The sequence below is a fragment of the Gopherus evgoodei genome, chromosome 3 (genome assembly GCF_007399415.2).
Source record: "Gopherus evgoodei ecotype Sinaloan lineage chromosome 3, rGopEvg1_v1.p, whole genome shotgun sequence".
Lineage (NCBI taxonomy): Eukaryota > Metazoa > Chordata > Testudines > Testudinidae > Gopherus > Gopherus evgoodei.
The window spans coordinates 187,379,208-187,401,536 of record NC_044324.1 but is presented as its reverse complement, the minus strand read 5'-3'; the positions used below and the strand labels follow the sequence as shown (position 1 = coordinate 187,401,536).

The 22,329-nt window shown below is 38.3% G+C and overlaps 1 protein-coding gene across 3 annotated transcripts in view; it reads right to left on the bottom strand.

The window, feature by feature from the left end:
• The window catches only part of CAMKMT (calmodulin-lysine N-methyltransferase), a 361,094-nt gene that overhangs the window by 325,771 nt on the left and 12,994 nt on the right, over positions 1 to 22,329 (bottom strand). For all 3 annotated transcript variants that reach the window (XM_030557678.1, XM_030557680.1, XM_030557679.1), the window contains exons 2-3: positions 21,195 to 21,367; positions 10,398 to 10,462 (exon numbers count right to left, since the gene is read on the bottom strand). In XM_030557678.1, coding sequence (XP_030413538.1) covers positions 10,398 to 10,462; positions 21,195 to 21,367 — 238 coding nt within the window. The remainder of the gene's footprint in view (positions 1 to 10,397; positions 10,463 to 21,194; positions 21,368 to 22,329) is intronic.

Below are 22,329 nucleotides of genomic sequence, written 5' to 3'. Positions count from 1 at the left end.
TCCTCTTCCCCTGGTAACTGAGGAGGGGTTACTCCAAGTTAATTAGGACACCTGAAGCCAATTCAAAATCTGCCAGAATGGGTTAGAAGCCTTCCCCCTAGCAGGTGGGGTTGATAGGAATTGTGAGAGTGAAGGCATGCTGTTGTAGATTTGACAGGTGTGGAAGCTGACAAGGACCAGGGGAGACCCCCACACGTACAGGAGCTAGGGATCCTTCCATATTCAAAGACTGAAGAAAAGGACTCCACCTGAGGGGAGAGATTGAGCCGTGTGTTTGGTGTGGTGCTGCCATGCCCAGAAGGGCTACCGGAGACTAGGGGCTCTCCGTCCCCTGGCAGGAGGTTGGGAGGAACCCTGCTCAAGCAAAGTGGGGACAATAAGCCAAGGGGTGTGGGGAAGTAACCCAGGGAAGCTAGCAGCTGTCCTGGGAACTGGTAGAGTGAGGCTGCTACTTGTAGGGTCCCTGGGTTGGGGCCTGGAATAGAGGGCAGGACCCTTACCCCCTTTTTCCTCTCACTGGATGTCCACCGAGGAGGCCAGAAGCTCCAGTGAAGCAGTGAGGGCCTAGCAGGCCCAGAAACGGGAAGACCACTTGAAGACAGAATTTGCTCACCCACTATAAACAAAGTGTGGAGGAAATTCTGAGAGACAAGACGCTATCCTGACCCTCCGCTAGAAGGGAAAGCGGGACCCACCAAGACGGAGAAGAAGCCCTGCTACAAGAGATGCAGTAGGTACCTATATTTTAAAATACATTTTTAAGAATTTACACACTGTACTTGGAAATTGGTAATTTGTAACTTTCCAAGGGGCAACTTCAGGAAGTACACAGTAGATTATTGCCCTCACTCACACACTGTGGGAGGTGTCACACATCTTGAATTTTTTCACTTAAAAACTTGGAAGTTGTATCCATTTCTCTCTCAAAGGGATACGCATAAAAACATAACATAAGAACATATGAATGGCTGTACTGGGTCAGACCAAAGGTCCATCTAACTCAGTATCCTGTCTACCAACAGTGGCTAATACCAGGTGCCCCAGAGGGAGTGAACGTAACAGGTAATGATCAAATGATCTCTCTCCTGCCATCCATCTCCTCCCTCTGACAAACAAAAGCTAGGGATGCCATTCCTCACCCACCCTGGCTAATAGCCATTAATGGACTTAACCTCCATGAATTTATCTAGTTCTCTTTTAAACTCTGTTATAGTCCTAGCCTTCACAGCCTCCTCAGGCAAGGAGTTCCACTGGTTGACTGTGTGCTGTGTGAAGAACTTCCTTTTATTTATTTTAAACCTGCTGCCCATTAATTTCATTTGGTGGCCCCTAGTTCTTATATTATGGGAACAAGTAAATAACTTTTCCTTATTCACTTTCTCTACACCACTCATGCTTTAATATACCTCTATTATGTCCTCCCATGCAGTTCTGGCATGACCAAGAATAATTCTAAATGTCAATTATGTGGGACGAGACTGGGAAGAAGCTAAATGGCAATTTTAGGGGGGACATCTAGTGACGAATGTTGGGAGGCAGGGAGCATCAAGAGGGGAATATTTCTTCCATCACAGAAAACAAAGAATCTCCCCAAAAATAGAGGAAGAGGAGGAGGAGTTTCTGCATCAGCATTTGCAGAATGTTGACACACTCCCTTGTGGCAGCTAACTGAATGACATGTTACATGAAATGCAGGAGCAGCATGCACCTTTACTGCCGATAAATGATGTCAGCCGACCCTTTTCCCTAGATAGCTTGATGGCATCTCCTTCCAGGCATGATGAATCAGTAGCTGCCACAAGCTCTCCATAGTAGAGCTCAGATATCTTTGAGCTACCCAGTGAGACCTCTGAAGAAACTAGTAGGCCTCTGAAGAGAACCTTACATTCCACTTCTGGGAAGAAAAAAAAACAGACTCTACTTCCAGTTATTTGAGGGGAAAAGGAGAGTGTAAGAAAATGTGATTCTTTTCTGTAATTTAGCAATCGTATTTTCTTCCACAACAGCACATTTCTAAAAATACAGAAAGATTGGAGTGGGGAAGTTATGTTAAAAGTAATTGATTTAGAATGAAAAATCATAATTTACAAAATGAATATTATTTGAAAAAATATTGATTGAAAAAAATTATGGAAAACAGAAATAGAAAATACATACACCAAATTATTTCTCAAAATTTAGTACAAAAGGGTGTTCAACTTAACTAGAAAAAGCAGATACTGTTTTGTAATTAATATTTTTCAAGATGTTATTGTACATAAGTAGGAAGAAAGAAAGGAAAGTTAACATAGCTCATGCTTATTTTCGAAAATTCAAACAAACAGTTCATTCTGGAAGGAGAGGGAATCAAATTTGTAAAAAGAATATTCATGTTCTAAAAGATGACATTGATGTTTTTGAATTCCTAGTATCTCAATCAAAATTCACTAGAGTAAAAACAATTCAATAGATAATAAGAGTCTTCGCTATTGTTTATGATGAATAGAATGTAAAAATGAGTTCAGTAACAAGAAAAATATCTACTCATCATGCTTTCAGAAATGCATGTTGAAGTTTCAATCTATGACATTTTTGACAAACAACCAAAACAGATATTAAAAAATATGTATCAAGAAAATACATTGGTCTTTGGACTCTACAAATAAACATGTAATTTTATCGTGGGTGGAATTTATGTTAGGTTAACTATTCCCCGACCTTCATTTTTCTGAGTGCATTACTATATCCAACTGTACAACAGTTTGGGAACTGAGAGTTTTGTATTTGCATACTCATGTAATGAATATGTTACAAGATGTTATTGTACAGAACAATAACTAGAAAAAGCAGATAAGTCCAACATCTTTTTACCTAAACTTTGATAAATAATTTGGTATGTTTTATTATTTTCCCTTTTTCACAGAGAAGCAAGTCAACAAGGAAATCTCTCCATATCAATTCCTGCATATTACCAAATCAGTTTAATTGTCCTCTGCACCCTAACAGAGACTACAAGTGGCTAATGCTCAAAAAAAGAAATAATATAAGAAAAATGGCAATTTATCATGCAAACTACTATTGAAAATCAGAAAGTGACCCATCATTGTTAGAATCCACTACTAGGTATGCCTGAGACAGAATTCTCATGGAGCTGCAAAGAAGACAACATGGTATTGTTTGACTCTAGTAAGTCATATTCTGTAAGTGAAGTTTTACAGTATAGTTAAAACAGAATTAGAGTCAGTAGAACTAAAAAAATCTACAACTTACCTATTAAATGTTGAAAGTTTAAGTCTTCACAGTAACTGTATCTGCTTACTGCAACAGCTACTTTAGAGTATATGCCTGGTAGTTCTGTAACTGCAGCACCCTCTGCTGCTTTTTCAGTTCCAGAACATGTAATTTTACACTCAAATGGAATCACACAGTCAATTAGCTAGAAGACAAAAACTTGACTTACAGTGATTTCAAATCAAAGGAATGTTTGCACAATTAAATAATCTTATGTAAAGTTTACAAGAGAAAAAAGTATTTTTCTAAGCAAACTCATTCCTGTGGTAGATGTGCACCTTTACATCACGACAACATTCCAGAGCGTGCTGTTGGCATCAAAAGCATATGGTGGCATCAAGTGGATATTACCTGAAAACTCCACAATGCTTAACAATTTTATTTCATAGTTTCCCACACAAGGCAATTTGTTTAGGCTTGCAGCAAGTAATGCAGGAGATTTATAATCTTTTGGTAATTTTATCTTTTAGTCATTTCAGTTGATTAGGTTTATGTTTAATTAATAAATAAATAATCTAAGGATGTCTATTGTATGATATAATCATGTAACAATTGTGGGCCCAGACTGCCTGCTTCTATTGGAGGAGGCCAAAGAGAGGAAACACTCAAAAGAATCTCCTTGCAGACTTTCCCCCCCAAAATAATCTACTGATATGGAGGACTGTCTCTATATGGAATGAGCAAGGTCTCTACCCTCCAGAGCCTGCTGACACCACCCCACAATATCAGCACAGCTGCACTGGACCACTCTGCTAGGGCTTCACCTGTTGGCCACAGCTAGCAGAACTTCCTTTAAAGAAGCATCCTATGATAAAGTTAATGAAGCCTTCTTAGAAGACACCACATTGTTGTCCATGGAGAATGAACTAATCATTCCTCAACCCCACACTACTCCTACACATTCTTTAAAAATAATAAATAAATAAAAATAATAAATAAATAAATAAATAAATAAATAATAAATACTGATTTCCAGTTGTGATTTTTACACCTTCTAGCAGTAATCTTTTAATGAAAAATACATCCTTTGAAATTTTTTTTTAGAAAGAGACAGAAACCAGGCAAAAGGGTGCAGTCTGAGCAAGACATTAAAGCAGCAGTTTCCAAGTTTAATGCCAGAAGCCTCATGTACATAGCTTACTGTAGCTACTTCTACTGGCTCTATGGAAGAATTATTCAAGGTTCTTTTTTCATATACTCTTACCTGTATCAGGTAATACTTTTGGAAGCAGTCACATGTATTCTTTAACACCAGTTTATGCATATTTTATATAATGCTGCCAGCTAGTGGCTCACCTTAGAATAAGTTAATGTCTACTAGGAATTGTAACAACAGGTAATATGTACTTCCTCTACCATTTTATTCTTGGTGATGTACAGTGATGTCACAGGACTATTTAAAGAATTATGGGCAAAAAGAGTGAAGTACAGTGAAACAGGTACTAAATCACCACACAAGAGACTAACAAGAAATGGTCTTTTAAAGAAGGCTGTGTTAATAAAGGTAGCTGGGAATCTTACTGGAAAAAGCTAAGAAATAAGATATTAAATCATACTTATTTGATACCAAAACAATGTTATGATTTAGAGAACATTTGATGTGCAAATATATTAAATTATTTTATTTTTATAAAACACTTTAAATATCAATATTTAATAAAAGCATATATGTAATGTACAAAAACTCTCTTGTAGCCAAAACACTGGTGCTATATATAGCAGAGATATATGGTAGGCAAAACAAAAATGCAAACATTTTATATTTTTATCTAATAATCAGGCAAAAACCCTACAGCAACGTATACAGATCTATGCAAAGAGCAGAGTCTTCTGTGAGCAACCTACATGTATATAGTGTGTCCCTAATGAGTACTAAAGTCCATACCTGGGAGGCCTGTTGAGCTGGAAAGGGTATTACTGTATACGGGACCATTGCTGTATCTGTCCGTAACACACTGCAGGAGCTAGCTGGAGTTGTGAGCCACAGTCTTACCTCTCTGTCTTAGCAAGAGTGAGCTTTACTAGAAATTAGACTGTGTCAGCTCCCTGTCACACCAGTCTGTCTTCCTTACTGGCAAGTTCCTCAAGGCTCTCCCAGCCCAAGTAGGCTCTCCCAGCTCCTAGCAAGTAACCATCAGTGAACGTCAGCCCTCAAGCTTCTCAGAGATGTTTCTCTGCCTTACAAAGCCCCTACCATTCTGCGTTCACAGAAAATATTAAGTTTGCTGCTCTTTTTAAAAAAGTCACACCATTACAGCTTATTAACTTAACTAGAGTAAACACACCCTTCCCTTCAAACAAGTAAAAATAAAACAGGCTTATTAAAAAAATCATAGGTTAAGTGATACCAAGTAGAAGGAATAAAGATAGAAATGGGTACAAGAAAATAAAAATGAAAACACACATCTAAAAGACTTAATCTAGCTTGATATAGTCTTTGTTCAAAATTGTTTCTCTGACCTTCATGCTCCTTTTCAGCTTTTACTCAGACCAGCCTGCATCACAGAGATCAAATTGCTTGGTCCCTTTGTATCTAAGGGGAAGGATAAAGATGGAGTGTCTCTCTGTTTCCTCATATCCCCAAAGGGATTGTTTTTGTCTTAGAAGGCAGGAAGGCCTAATGGGGATTCAGCCCCCTGTGTCTCTGTGGGGTGCAGGAGCCATGTTAATTTTCCATTTCTCGAGTTCAGGATCATAATATGCCTGCTGGTTTAGCTCAATGGCTTTGTTTACTGCTAATATGTAAACTGAGGCAAACCCATATTCCTTTGTCCAGGACAGACCTGTTTATCACATTTACCTAGGCTTGGCTGTCTGGAATTGAACATGTTCTAATACAGTGGTTCTCAAACTTTTTTTTCCGCAGACCACTTGAAAATTGCTGATGGTCTCGGTGGACCACTTAATGAGCTTTCCAAATGTTTTCTGTCCCATTAGTTAACTATTGTAAAGTGCTTTAGATAAAAGCATTATATCAAAAAAAGTAATAATAATAAACTTTTTTTGTTCTACAAATAAAAGCACACAACTTATATTTTTATATCAGTAGTCTTACCTTTCTAATGCGATGGATGTGCCCTATCTCCCCCGCTGTGGCAGCCCCCCGAGCTAGGGCTGGGAAGGAGAGGGGTCCTCTTCCTTTCTCCCCTGCCACAGAACTGGGGCTGGGAAGGAGGGCCGTCTCTTCCAGGCAGCTGCAGCCCTAGAGCTGGGGAAAGGCGCCTCTTTTTCTGACCGCCACAGCCCTGCATGTCCCAAATTCCTCCCATCCCCTCTTCTCACCCCACTGCCTCCTCCTATCTGTCTCTTATTCCTCCCAAGGCCACCACCTCACCTTACATGTGTGTCTTCTCCAGGGTCCAGGCACCTCATTAGTGGAGCCACACCTGCACAGCTCCACTAATTAGGTGGGTGGCCCTTCATTCTCTTGTGTGTGGCCACCCAGGGGCGCACCTTAGAGGGAACTATCCGTGGACCACCTGAATGGAGCTCATGGACCACTGGGTGGTTCACAGACCACAGTTTGAGAACCTCTGTTCTAATAACATCACACAGAGAGAATCCATAATTTCACATATAACATTAACACACATATTTTACAATTATATTAATAACCAGTGTGTTACTAGTTTTTAAATGATGCCTCACAAGGCATATTTTGAAAAAATATCATTGCAGTAGTGTGTGGAGTATGAATTAGAATAGGGCCGTACTTAGGGGGCTGTGGGGCCCGGGGCGGAAGTGACGAATCCATCACTTCCGGGACCGACCATGCTAGGTGGGGGAGGTTGTGCCTCCCCAAACAGCCAGGCGTGGCCCCGCCCACACTCCCCCACACTCAGTGCCCTTATTTGGCAGTGTTGCTGGGCTCCAGGGGGCTGGGGCCACTCTGTCTGCCTTCCCAGGGCCAGAGAGGCCGCAGCAGCAACACTGCATGCTCTCCCTCCCGGCACTCCAGGACTGGGGAGGCTGCAGCGGTGGTGCCACACACTCTCTCTTCCGGCGCTCCAGGACCACGGAGGTCACAGAGCTGCGTACTCTCCCTCGGGTGGAAGGTGCGGAGTGAGGAGTAGCCTTCCCCAGCCATCGGTTCACACACCGCCCATATGCGCCAGCCCACAGGGCCCCCCAAAGCACAGGGCCCAGAGCGGTCACCCTGATTTGCCATACACTAGAGATGGCTCTGCAGGATGCTTAGGGACACACTGTCACTGACCAGTTGCATTACAGTTAGTTGCTTAACAGAGGTAATTTAACATTTTAAAATGCTAGGGGATACCTTAGGACTGTCACTTAGGAGAGACTGTGGAGTGCTTTAAAAACAGACACTGGTTTATATAGAAAAGGTCAAACATAACACTAGAAAAATCCAAGTAGGAGACATCTAGAAAATAATGAATAATCTAACCTCAGAATGTTTAGGCAAATGCTCTCATATCACTATTTCCTTAATCATAATTTAGAAACTACTGCACAAAAGTCACAGGTATTAATTTTATTGTAAAATTATGTTAAAGAAGATAAATGCAGGAGGACTAACTGCCCACAGAATAAGGATATTTTAAAAGGGTAAATGGGATGAAAGAAGTAGTTAAAGGCCTTTCAGCCTGACACTGATCTTAGGCAAAATAATGGAACAGCTGTTACAGGATTAATAAAGAATTAAAGGAGGATAATATAAGCAATGCCAACCAAGATGGATTATGGAAAAAAGATCTGATCAATCTTACCTGATTTTTTTAAATGAAATTACAAGTTTGGTTGATAATGGTAACACTATTTAATATTTTTATCAGTGATCTGTAAGAAAACATAAAATCATCACTGATAAAGTTTACAGATTACACAGAGAATAATGTAGAGGTCAGGTCACTGATACAGAGTGATCGAGAATGCTCTGGTAAGCCAGGGGCAAGCAAACAACAGGTGTTTCAATACAGCCAAATGTGAAGTAACACATCCAGGAACACAGAATGCAGACCATACGTACAAAATGGAGGAATTTATTCTTGGAAGCGATGACTCTGAAAAAGTTTTGTCAGGTATGATGGATAATCAGCTAAACGTGAACTCCCAGTGTGATTTTGTGGCCAAAAAGGCTAATGAGAGCCTTGGATGTATAAACAGTAGGAGTAGAGAGGTTATAATACCTCTGTATTTGGCACTGGTGCAACTGCTACTGGAAATCTGTGTCCAGTTCTGGCATCCACAATTCAAGAAGGATGTTGATAAATTGGAAAGGGTTCAGAGTAAAGCCACAAGAATAATTAAAGAATTAGAAAACATGCCTTATAAGTGTAAAACTCGAGGAAATCTATTTAGCTTATCAAAGAGAAGTTTATAGCTTGGCTTAATCACAGTCTACAAGTATCCATACGGGGAACAAAAATTTGATAATAGAAGTCTCTTTTCTCTAGCAGACAAAGCTATAAAAAGATCCAAAAGTAAGTTAAAACTAGTCAAATACAGACTAGAAATAAGGCACAAATTTTAAACGGTGAAGGTAACTGACCATTTGAACAACTTACTTAGGGCTGTGGTGAACTCTCCATCACTGGAAACTTTTAAAATCAAGACTGAGTGTTTTTCTAAAAGACATTGTCTAGTTCAAACAGGAAGTAATTCAGGAAGTCTTATGGCCTGTGATATAGAGTAGGTCAGACAAGGTATTCATAATGGTCCCTGCTGGCCATATAATCTATGAATCTATGATAAACTTCATCTTTTTTAAAATTTGATCTGTCATTTAAACAAGAATTTTCAGTATCGCTAAATGTTTTTTCCCCAAAAATCCCAAGGCGAGGTCATAAATCCACATATTCTCCCAATCCTTTCACTTGGCTTAATTATCCAGCTACTGATGACTCACATTGTCCCTGACATCAGCCTTTATCACAAAATTTGGATTTTCTCCCTTGGCCTTGATATTATTCCTTCAGCTACTTGTAAATCCTTTAGATTTCATTTCTCTACTGAAATTTGTGAACTGCTTCACTTACCTGGCAGTTCTTCAAAAACAAATTTTCTAAGTATTTTTTGGCCTGTGCAGAAAAAGTCTGCAGTGTTAAAAAAAGAAGGCTACCAAGTCAAGAACGGACGGCACAGAATGTTAGTCTCAAACAGCTATCCATACTTTGAATTTTCATCCATAGATTTATTTTCCTTTGAAGTCAAAAAGGTTACTTTAATAAATTGACATTTCTCTGCTCCTGAATTGTCAGTGTTCACTGAAATATAACTTTAAGTTAAGGAGAAACAGAGAGGAATTTTGAGGTGAAACGGTCATATTTGAGAAGAACAGTCTCACGCCATAGTTTGGAGGAGGAGAGGAAAAAAAAAACTTGTCTCTTGATTCTGCGATCCTTAAAGATCCCCAACTTTATTCTTTAAGCCTTCCAATTGAAAAAAGCAACAAAAAAACAAACCTGGAATAGAGTGTGAGGTAGTGAAGGATCAAGCACATAGTACATGCAGACTATTTCTTCAAGAGAGAGCCCGCAACTCTCTTCCTTCCCCACTTGCCATTTTTGTTTCTAACATATTACAGGTCTTCTCAATACCATTGTTTTAAAAGTTCTCAATAAATAGAATATTGTATCCATTTATTTAAGATTTGCAAATCAGTCCTCAGACAAAAATCTACAGTCTGTTTTGACAGCATTAATGCACCACAGTCAGAGTAGGCTAACATAAAGGCCTTGAAAATCTACTCTATTTCTTCCTTCTCTGATACTACAAAATAGCTCCTCAAAGAAATGGAGAACAAATGGTTTTATATCTTGAAATACAAATGCTGCAAGTTACCTGCTTCTATGGCTAACTAGCGGGCAAGAAGTTTTCATTCTTTCTAAAGTGTTGGCTGTGTACTTAGCCCCAAAATAAAATGTAAAGCCAAGAGGGAAAAACAAATATCAGAAGTTTGCATCGATCAGACATGCCTGTTTTTGCCATTTTAGTATGTAAAATGGCATAAACATACATTTATCAACCATAAAGTTTCATATGCCACCATCACCATAATATCAATGTTTCCCTGGTAAGACAGGTTGGCACACAACAGTCAGGCTTAACATAATCAGGCTTCAACCTATACAACACTGTACTTATAGAATAAATTAATAACTTACAGATATTCCCTGTGTTGTCAAAACTTGTAAGAACATCTTCGATATCTAAAAGTCCATTGTTACATCTAGAAGACAACAGATATTTTCATTTTACCAACAAGTAAAAATATACTTCAGTCCTCTCTTAAGACAGTGAATTTGCCATACATGTTCATATCTCACAAATCTTCTTACTACTCCTTTCATTACTATTCCATGAACACACATTATTTTAGTCACTAGGGGGGAAGATAATGAGAAGTGTTCAGAAAATAAAGTATTAGAATTAAAATCTGGGAGATTGTTTTAAAAGGTTATATTCTCAACATTGAAGTATTCTTAAAAAACAAGCAAACTGTCCTTAATTAGATTCCATATAGTATAAGTATTATGAGAAAAATAAACAAACTGAATTCTTAAACAAGGTTTTTAATTATGTTTAATATTTATGTGTACTCTTAACTTAATGCATTTACTCATATGTATTATTAGAACAAAGCAAAAGGGGTCCAACTGACTAATGACTTGTTTTGCTTTTACACTGGTTTAACTCGATTAAAATAAATGAAGTTACACCAGCATAAAACAAGAGTAACAGATTAAATTTTACCAATCAAGAATGTCAGATACTTAAATTATAGAATACAGTTTAATAAATCATTCAGAGCCATAAAAAGAACCTGCATATAAATTCAGTAATAAATGGTGCCTAAAATGTTTACTGTATTAATTTAAATGCTACAGTTTTCAATCTAGAGTCACATAAAAATTGTCAGAATTTATTTAGAATAACTTGATTGCCTCCAAGATTATTTTAAAATACTGTGCCCATCTACCAGTACAGAATATCTGCAAAGATACAACCACGGATCTTCAGCTCCAAAAATACAGACCCTTGCTGCTTGCATTGAAAGAGTACTTCCATTAGCTGGCAGCAGCAGTAGGCTCTTATTCTCTGTGGACCAGTCACTAGGGCCAGGTGACATGCTGATTAAGTGTTTCAATACAATAAACCTTTTTCAAAACATGGGAAAGTAGAAGTATACCCTTTTAACCATTACAAATTGATGTCACATGCATAATAAGCACAAACAAGTTTTTAAAGATGTCCGTATCTCTTACCATCAAAGGAACAGAAAATGTGAGTCACAATTTCAAACACTATACACTGAGTGTGGCAAACTGAAACCAAAGGTGGTTACAAGAAATATATCTGCATAAACTGATTTTGGAATTAGAGCAGCCCTCGGTCTCTTCCTTGGTTCCCACATGCACTACCTTTTTCACCTGCCGAAGTTGATATCCTTGCTCTGCTCTTCTGATTGAACTCCATCCTTAATTCCTTGGGCAGTTTCAATCCATCCCATTCTCTCTCACACACACACTCCCTCCTATGGTTCCCCATCTTCATTTCCTAAAAGTACATTTTTTAGGTTTGTGAGTTGGGTGCAGTGAGCAGAGTCAGGAAAACTTAATTTTTCAACAAGTGGAACCAAATATTTATGAATGATTCAAAAAAATCTAAACCTTTCAGACAAATCAAATCAAGAGACACTATACATTACCATGATCTCAACAAAATCCCAACTACAACTCCATTAAACATCCTCAGGAGAATTCATCAAAGCAGTGAATTCCTGTACACCACAGCATGCAAACAAAATGTATGGCACTAAGAGTCATCTGCGATATATGGAGTTTTGCATATCACAGCTTGGGTTCTAGAGATCCAAAGGTCACGCCCCTGGCCAAAATCAGCCCTGAGTGTTAAATGGGTGAAAGAAAAAAGAACAAACAAAAAAAAACAAGGAAACTTGGGGATTTTTTTTGTTTGTTTGACTGGGGTTTTGTTACTTAATTTTTATTCTTATTTCTTTTCTGAGTCAATTCTTGCAGCAGAGGGTTGTTGCACTGATGAATCATAGTCTAAGACAAAGTCAGTCTTGACCTCTTGCCTATTCTACTATTCGGCAAGTACAGAGTCAAGAATGCCAGCTTATTAATTCAGTAGTCATGGCAGAAAACAGAAGTCGGAAACAAAGAATGGAAGACAATTCTGCTATCATCTTTCTCTGAACATGTGTGTTAATGAATGAGGAAGACATCCAATTTCACCTTTCCCATTACAATATAGTTAACTTACTCTTCCATAAACACAAGATTCTTGCACTCTTAAAATGGGGTAACTTCTGAAAGAAAAATGAACCTTGGATGCAACTAAAAGTATCTACATACTTCAACCTGTAGAGAAGACACAGCAGTAATCAGCAGAGAATGGGTAGGGATATCATTCATGTTCTGTACAAACATGCTCCATGGAGATAGAGAAGAGAAGGAAAATGACTTTTTTTCTGTCAAAAAGAGCCTTTCTAGTCTTTCAATAATGCAGCAAATACAGGCTTCTAAACCGATACAGGAAGCCTGGGAACATCGATACATAATATTTTTTACCACTTGAAAGAGATGGGAGAAATCCATAGATTTCAGCATTTACAATACTTGTTCTTTTTCAAAGAGATTTTCCTTTTTGAAGGAACACTGTTGCAAGAATGTTTATTTTTAAAAGCTTAAATCTTTTGCACTTAGAGAACTGTAGATTGATAACAGAATCACAGAAAGTATGCATACCCATAAACAAAAATAGATATTAAAATAATTTTTAAATGGTTAAATGTCAAGGTTCAACGGGGTTACATGAGCCAAATAGGTATCCTTAAAAAAATGAAAATCCATCCCAAATGAAGCCAGTAAAAAGAAATACAAAAAGTGGCAACTATCATGCATTATAAAAATTAGGAAAATTACGAGGGAACTTGAAGAACAAATAGCCACATACATGAAAATAAATTCTTTAAGCACATCAGAAGCAGATAGTTTACAAGAGAATCAGTGGATCAACTGAACTACAAGACAGTTTATGAACTAATGAGAATGACACTGCAAAGAAGTTTTACGATTTCTTTTCATCAGTCTTCACAGAGCATTTTTGGGCGATACTTCCCCCAGATCTAGTCTTTTCACGTAATAAAGATGAAGTACTGTCAGAGAATGAAGTTTCAAAAGAGGTAGTGCTGGAACAAAGTTAAAGCCATAAAACACCAGGATCAGATGGCATTTATCCAAGAGGACTTAAGAATGAATAAGTTGAGTTGTTATAAAACCTCAGCAAAGTCCCATTTTTCTAGTTCTGACAGGCACCCAAGATGCACCTTGAGAAAAATTCCAGAATACATCAAGCCAGGCAGCAGAAAATTGCACCATGGGTTATCTGCCAAGAATGCTGCATGGTTACACTGAAGAAGCAAAGTGCTATGTGGGACATAATGATTAACAAGAGAAGTACCTCAAGACAGCACAACAAAGTGGTGAGGACACACTTCAGTTCGATGTAGTTTATTCTGTGTAATTAGAGTGAACAAACTGATTTAACAACCACATGTAGACAAGCCCTCAGGGTACAATATTCAGATTTACAACACATATGGTATTGTCTTGAGTACAGCTCTTAGTGTGCACTTGAATCACAGAAAGAAATGGAGCAAACAATGTTTTCAATGTATTTCTCTTTGTCTTAACCAAAAAACATTCCTAATTGTCAACTATGGACATAACTTCAGATACTTAAAATTAAACTATTTTAGAAACGGGAAGGGAAAGTATCTGAAAAAATATTAAAGAGTGAAAAGCACCTTCTCTCCACAACACACAGAAAACTCAACTGTCAAAATGTATTTTAAAAAAAAGTTTAACAAGTCAACAAACAAGGGCACGAAGACAAAAAGCATTCAGAAAGACCAGAAAAAGATTAGCAGTACTCTGTAACTGTACAACAAAAAGTTTCCCCATTTTCCACATTCATAAGTCCTCAGTTTAATCAGTGGAGAAGAAAATATAGTTATCTTACAAATATACTAAACGGAAAGCACCAAGAAGGCTAAGGAAATCTACTGCCAAATAATATTTCCACATAGGAATCAAGAGAAAAGGCAAACCATTGACATGGACTATTATGAAGCTAGAGTTCTGGAAGTAACAGAAAGGAAGAGCAGGAAAGGGTGAAGAATTACTTCTATGTGTAGTTTGCTTAACTAGCAAAGGATTACCTATAACTTGCTAAATATCAGGATCAACTGACAAAGAGGACTGATAAATCTCAGAAGGACTATCATCTCAAAACTCCATATCAAACAAACATTTGGTTTCTTTGCAAATCAGAAAAAAAATCTTCTCTTCAATTTGAACCACAATTTAGCATGGTAAAGAAATGACAACAGCTTCTTTGTCCATGTACTCTTTTTTCAAATATATAAATCTTAGAGCACCATGGAGCAGTCTCGGCTGGCTGAAGGATACCTGAGTTAGGTACCTTTGCCAAATCATTTTTTAAAATCTGCTTTCCTTTGGATGAAATTTACTTCTGCAAGGGTGACATGTATAAGGATCCCTTCACTACTTAAGCCACATATTGCCCCTCACTGAGCAGTAGAAGGATGGGAGGAAGTCATCCTTTGTAATTTGGTCATATCACATGCCTCAGATTTACACCCTTTTCCTTTATATCTACATCCCTAAAACTTTCAGTAGGAATTCAAAAGCTCTCAACAGAAATTTCAAAACCCATTCCTAAGGCAATTTTCAACAAGTCCTTTGAAAAGAGACAAATGTCAAGCCCCTCAATTCTGGACAAAAGGTCCAGAATCCTCTGATAAATTTATTTTCATACTAATTTCTACAAGTTCACATGAGAGGGGGGGAGATATTATCTTTTACAAATGGCAATTAACATTCTTTGCAGAGATTCAACCTTTTCTGTGAATAGTTGAGATTATTCTTTCTAGCTTTGCATTTTAATATTTAGAGCAAATTACTGGTCAACGGAAATAATTCTGCCAGAAAAGTAACTCTTTTTTCTCTGCTTGCTTAAAACCAGCCAGAAATTTAACAGTAAACACAGACTGTAAAAGTGAAAAAGTCAGTATCATTAAACTTACTAATAAAAAAAATGATTCTGTTTGAAAGATAGATATCATGGCATATGGGGAAAGTAATATCTTCAGAGCCCATAATGTCTCACCTCCAGAACTATTTAATGTAAAATTAAAATTTAAGAATAAATTTCCCTTTCCATAAGAATAAGTCAATTTGGAAACATGGCATTAAACCATGCACTTATTACTATATGTTTTGTAAAATATCAGCAAAAACTATTAATTATATATAAAAAAAAATCTTCCAGTAAAGTTATTGAAGTTGAATACTCAAAAAGAAAAAGAAAAGCTGCTAAAAACTAGCAGCTTGATAAAGACACAACTAAGAATAGAAAATGTTTTCTACTTTAGTTGAAAGAACTACTTTACCTGATTGCTCACTCCTGTCCCTATAATAGCTGCAAGAGATGAGACTGGGAGACAGGTTTCAAAGTAGTACACAGCCTTGAAGTCCTGTTCAACTCCAAATTTAAAGGCCAGATGGCATCTATGATGAAAAAAAATTCTTCTTTCATAGTTAGCTTGCTAGAAAACTTCATCCCACCCCTTCCTCCCAATGAGTATCAAGCCACGGTGCTGCACGTACACCTCTACCTCGATATTACACTGTCCTCGGGAGCCAAAAAATCTTACCACGTTATAGGTGAAACCGTGCTATGTTGAACTTGCTTTGATCCACCGGAGTGCGCAGCCCCACCCCTCTAGAGCACTGCTTTAACCGCATTATATCCAAATTTGTGTTATATCGGGTGGCGTTATACCGAGGTAGTGGTGTATTTGTTACCCACAGACTAGATAACTGTAACTCATTTCTAAATCATTTGAAACTGAATGTGAAATTAACTGGAAAGACTTCAGTTTGTGCAGAGTACATCTGCCCGCCTTAGCCATGGACGAGGCTTCCATAAACACACTGCCCTATGCACTGGTCCCTTCACTGACTCCCAGTCTAATCTGCCGCCAACTCAATGCCTCAATTCCAATCTTCATAAAGAACCAGTTCCAAGATACGCTAGAGACAGCATCTTCAGTTACAAAAATGCTAAGACAGTTACATTCTATTAGGACAATCCAGAACACAAAGCCCAGGATGAACTGTGTGAAAGCCCAAGATGCGGCACTCATCTGAAGGGATCCAGCTGTAGAACTAACTTCCAGCACAGATTAGACTAAACCAGAGTCTGACCACATTTAGGTCATGCTGCAAGGGCTTCCCCTTTGACAGAGCTTTTCCACCACAAGCAAAATGATATTAGCAACTCCACTTACTTTACCACCACATCCCACATCCCTCCCATCCCACACACCCCCCTCCAAAAATCCTGCCCTCAGTGTTCTTTCCTGAAGTCAGGAAAGGAAGAAGAGCTGAATATTTCATGAAGGACCTCACTATGACAATCTATTTATTTGGGAGGCACTCAAATACTAAGAGGGATGGAGTCCAGTACAAAAACACAAAGACAGACAGGAAGGGTGGGTGCACAGGAATGGGCCCTGAAGTAGTAACAATGCAGACAAACAGAATTTTATCAAAAAAGAAAAAAACACACACAACACCTCACACACACTGACATCACACACACATCTTTACACTGAGATTAAACATGAGTAATTTCAATGCAAAGGATAATTCTTTTAAAAAGTTACATGCCTTAGAAGTGGCTTACTACTATAATGCCATTTTTATTACAATACAATAATTTATTTAAAAGTAACACTGAAAGGAAAACTGTCAGACACCACATTCAATTAAGAATTCAACCAGAGCAGTACAAGTATTTGAGACACAGTGTGTAACAGGAACCCAGCCTTTGAAACGTAGCCATTTAAAGCTTTTAGGAACGATTTTTTGCTATGAAAAGAAAAGCAACTGTGGTGGTGGGGGGGGGGGGGGGAGAAATGCAAAGCAGTGGCACATGGCAGGGGATAATTCTACTATAGCTGATCATGCCTGGACAGAATAGGATGACTTGGGCTATGTTCTTATACTTGCACTACACAGATAGACACTATGGGTTATACTTAGCATTTCCAATGTCATGATGTGTATAATTTGTTTTGTGCAGAATCCCATGATATGGTAGCAATTTCATCTTGATAGCCCTGATAAGTCTGTGCTTGGAAGTGCCAAAGCTTTTTCATTGGCTAGCCATCTAGAATTACTCTCTCAAGCTCATTTTAAGGTTGAGTTATTTTATATTTTGTGTTCAACCCTGCAAATGTTTGCTGGATCAGGTCCTAATGTCCTCTGGGCAAAAAGAAACAATGAACCTGAAGAAACAGCTATAGGAAGATAGGAATCTATAGAGTGACAGAGACACGATGGATGATACAGGAGCAGTGTTAACCAACTCCAGAAATATCCACATGCAGCCCTTCCTCACAATCAGGGATGCTGGGGGCTCATGGTAGTCAAGTGAGAGGGAGACTTCAGAAGGTTGGCTAAGAATATGTGGAACTCCCAGCATGGAAAAAGTGCCCCTGTTGGAAGAAAAGGTAAGAACAGGGAATTGGAAAAAGAAGAACCTTTCCTGGGGAAAAAGATATGAAAATGAGAGCTAAGAGACCCTGAATGAAGGGGGAAGGGAAAGAGAGAGAGGTACGATGATGCTCTGTGGCAGCTGACAAGTAACTATGATGCAGTTGTGCTGTGCACAGCAGCGATTGTCCTGGATCTGTTGACTGCTCTTCTGCCACTTCCGGGCAGCCACCTTCCAGCTCTGTACCCTGCAGCTGCCTCCTGCTAAAAATCCAGAGCCCTGCGCTCTGCACACAAAGGGAATATGGTTTACATACCATGTCAAAGTTGGACTCTGAGGTGGAGAAGGGCCAGAAGGGGGGGAAGAAGGACATTTCAGTAAGGAATTTTCAAATAAGCCAGGAGTCTGGGGACTGCTGGAGGATTCTACTTCCCTCTGCTTTTCTCTCCTTCCCTTCTAAAGGATCTAAGCTACAGTTGACTAGAATAAGTATGACACCCTGCAGTAGAAACGAGCCTAGTTGCTTTCACACCTCCAGCTGTCTCTGGAAAAACATTTCATATGTTGGCAACTATGGGAAACCTCCTCCCCTGGCCCGTGGGAGATCAGTTAGCAGTGACAACTCTCAGAAGAAGAGCAAATAAGTATCATATTGAAATGTTATCAGTGCTTTGCTCTCCCAAACTAAGCACCCAATCTCGGCTTTGTATTGGGAGAATAATAATGTGTAAAGTTATGAATCAAGCTCCTGTCAGATGTCTGGAAGATCACTTCAATCTGTACATGACAAAAAGATTCTGCTGAAGCCACCACTCTAAATAGAATAGTCTCCAAGATCTTTTGTACAACAACTCCAGCTAGGTCATAGCATATCTGAATATACAATTTGATCCATTTTGATAGTCCTTGAACTGATATAGCTTGGCCTTTAGACTTTTTGCCAAAAGCCGCAAACAACCTGGTGAACTTTCTTAAGTATTTAGTCCTGTCAAGATAATAGCTGACAACCCTTTAAACATACAGGATGTGCAATGGGCTTTCCCGAGAAGATCCTAAGGCTTGGGGGGAAATATGTAGATGAAAATTTAGTCAAAATTTTAGATAGGGTCACAGCATTACATTATTCTTATAAAAAGCAGCATACAGTGGTTCCACCATCAAAGCCTGCAGTCCTGCAACTCTCCTGGCTGATGTTACTGTCATGAGAAATAAAAACCTTCAATAAAAAGTGCAATAAAGACACCACAAGCCAGCACTAAAGACATGACTGTATTACAACATATGGGAGAGAACTGGCAGCTATAACCACTCAAACCAGTGGAAAGACAGAAATTAGGAAAGACTATGCATTAATAAATAAATAAATAATAATAATAATACCAACTGGCTCTTATATAGCAATGCGTGTTTTCCATTAGCTTTCCTCCCCCTGCTTTTTCTTCCTTTCTCTTAGCTGTTTCACAGATGTGGAAACTGAGACAGAGCAGTAGAACCCAAGTTTCCTGAATCTTAGTCCAGTGATCTATCCACTGCCTGATTCAAGTTCAAGTTCTATAATGCCTGAGTCAAAGGATGAGTGCACACACTCCGCCCCCAATGATCAGCTGCTCTAAAACAATCTGTGGTCAGGCAGCAGTGCACACAAGTCTCACAGCAGAGCCCCATTAGTTTGTTTATCCTTTTAATAAAAATCCTCTCTCACAGGGAAGGCAGGCACACCAATTACCAAAGAAATTTCTACTAAACTGCTCTTTGCTGGAGGTATTTACATTTTGTTCCTGGAAAAATATTCTGGGAATTTAGAGACTCCCTCTCCCTCACACACACTCTCTCTCTTGAAATAACAAGTATGAGCTATTCCATGCAAACTGGTTCAATCCAAAGGCAAAACAACTGGATCAAAATATGTTTTTTTAGCCCTAGGGATAAGTCATCTCTGGTAGGCATCATTTAATATTACCCAGAGAAGAATAAAACCTGCCAGGAAATCATCCCAACATTCCCATATGAAATTCTGAAAGCCCCCTCCAGCACAAAATGCTGCTTCATTGATTTACATTGGCCAATCTGAAAGGAATGCAAAAGATTTAAAAAAAAAGTAAACTAGAGTTTTACAATAAGTAAATGTATTACAATGTATTTACTTCTAATAAATTAAAGTGTAATTAACATAAGCAAAGATATGTGTCTGTTTACAGTATGAGATTTTTAAGTAACTAATAATTTTATTGGTGAAGAAAATACCATTTACCAAATATAAAATATCATTTGAAGTGATGATACAGAAGAAAGTGCAAGTATAACCAAATGAATATCAAATTTGAGAATCAGGCGAGCCTGATGCTTCTCTGACATTGTTCTATGCTGGCACAAATGTACTTGGGTTTGGGAACAACTTTAAAACTCATGCCTGAAACTAGCGAAGTCTAGGAGACACGAAGTAGTGACAATCTTACAGAGCTGATGGTGGAGAGCAAAGGAAATGGAATGAAGAAGCATTAAGAAATGAATCTCTAGCACTCCCTGATGGTTCCCTGAAACAGATGGCATGCAGGGTAAATATTGCATTTGCTGTGATTACATTACTAACAGCAGTAAAACACTCTATTCAATGGGTTGACTTATTGAGGCAATATAGCACTGCTGAATATAAAAATGGAAAATTAACAAAAATTGGGTAGTCTCTTTGGGCTCAAGTTTAAGATTGAGAGTAATTTGATATTTGGCTTTATACCTAGCTGCTATTTTAAGATAACCAGCATGCATTTTTCTGTAAACTAGCAAAATGTCATAGTTAATGAAGGTCACTTGTTTGTATAGATCTTAGTTCCCAAGAGCGACTTCAATTTAAAGGTCCAAGTCAAACAGAAATGAGTTTTATAATTTCTATGAGTCAGGCTCTCCAGAATATTCTCCTCTGCATGGACCACAAAATCCTAAACCCTCAGCAGGTCTAATTAGGGGCTTTACAACAAGCAACACTTCAGGGATGCTTAAGTTACTGTTTCACTGATGCCTGTTGAGGCGAGTACAAGTTACAGGTGTGTAGAAAATCAAACAAGGAGGAGAAAGCAGTGAAGTGGGAGGGGAGAAAAGCGATTTGCATTCCACTGTGCTCAATCCATGCCTATTTTACTGAAGCTTTCTAGCTCTGGCAACTCAATGAGAACCAATGAAAACTGGAGAGGCTGCTTAACACAATGATCAACTAAAATTCAGTCTTACACAGTTTACAAGTAAACTATCTCTAGATACACATAAATATTGGTAGAATAAACCATCAGTTTTAGATTTGATTCCTGTGCAAGAGTTGAGAAGTACTTGAATCTTAAAACTGGAATGACAGTTACCTTAAAGAGACACTATACTCAGGATAAAAGACACTTGTGTATTGAACCCAAGTCCCAGTTTCCTCTTCTGTAATCCTTTTGCAGGCTTCTGCTGAAAAGAGATTGAACGATGCAAACCTTCTTATAGATGCTTGTCGAAGATGCACATCCTCCAAGTGTTTTTTCTTCAGAACCTTTGAAATTAAGAATAAAGTGTTAAAGATTAAGTATACAACTCACAAGAAAATATCTAATCTGGAGAGGTAAGTCTGGAATCAATGGGAATAGCTAAGCAGCAAACAGTATAATTGGTCTTAAAATGCAAAGCACAAGCTAGGCAGCACTGCAGTCTGGTTCTTCAGCTCTGAAAAGAGACTGTAAATATGGCAGTTTTAGTGGGATGCTGAGTATATGATGTTTCAATACTTCCAAAGCAAATGCGGTCACTTTACAAATAAACAAAGATTGCTTTTCTAACTGCCAGTTCAGGAAACTCATCCTGGAATCTGAAAGTCAAATTGGGTCCTTTCTTTTTCCCACATCATCACTGTTACAAAATCTTTTACAGACCAAATTCTGCCTTCAGTGACTTCTGAGCAATACACTGCCTTCAAAGGGTTTCCACAGCTATAAATAAATTCCTATAAATGGAATTAAATGGAACTTAATAAACAAGTAGATAAGGAGCAAAAGGGGAAAAAAAAGAAATAAGTATATTAATTTACCAAAGTAAATGGATATTGCTCTGAATACTCAACAGTTCTATTATTTGGCTGTAATCAGGTGCCATTTTTATATGCTGAATTTTCAGACTAGAACTACACAAAGTAAAATGATAACACACACTCAACTAAGTCAATAATCTTGTGCAGAACACTGTAGTGAAATCTTGCTCATTGGGCTTGTCTACAGTAGGAAAAATATGGACCAACAATTCTCCATTGGTGTATCTTAACCTGTTAAACAAGTTATAAGCTGCAGCAGTGTCAGGCTGCAGACATTTTTACAATAGCATTGTCTAATGATGCACTGAGGACGCTAGTTGGTAGTGCACTGTCTACACTACAGCTTCTACTGCTTCTATTGACAAAGACTAGGGAAGTTCATCAGCAAATTACAGATCTCAGTTTTCCCAATACAGATGTGCCTGCTCCAA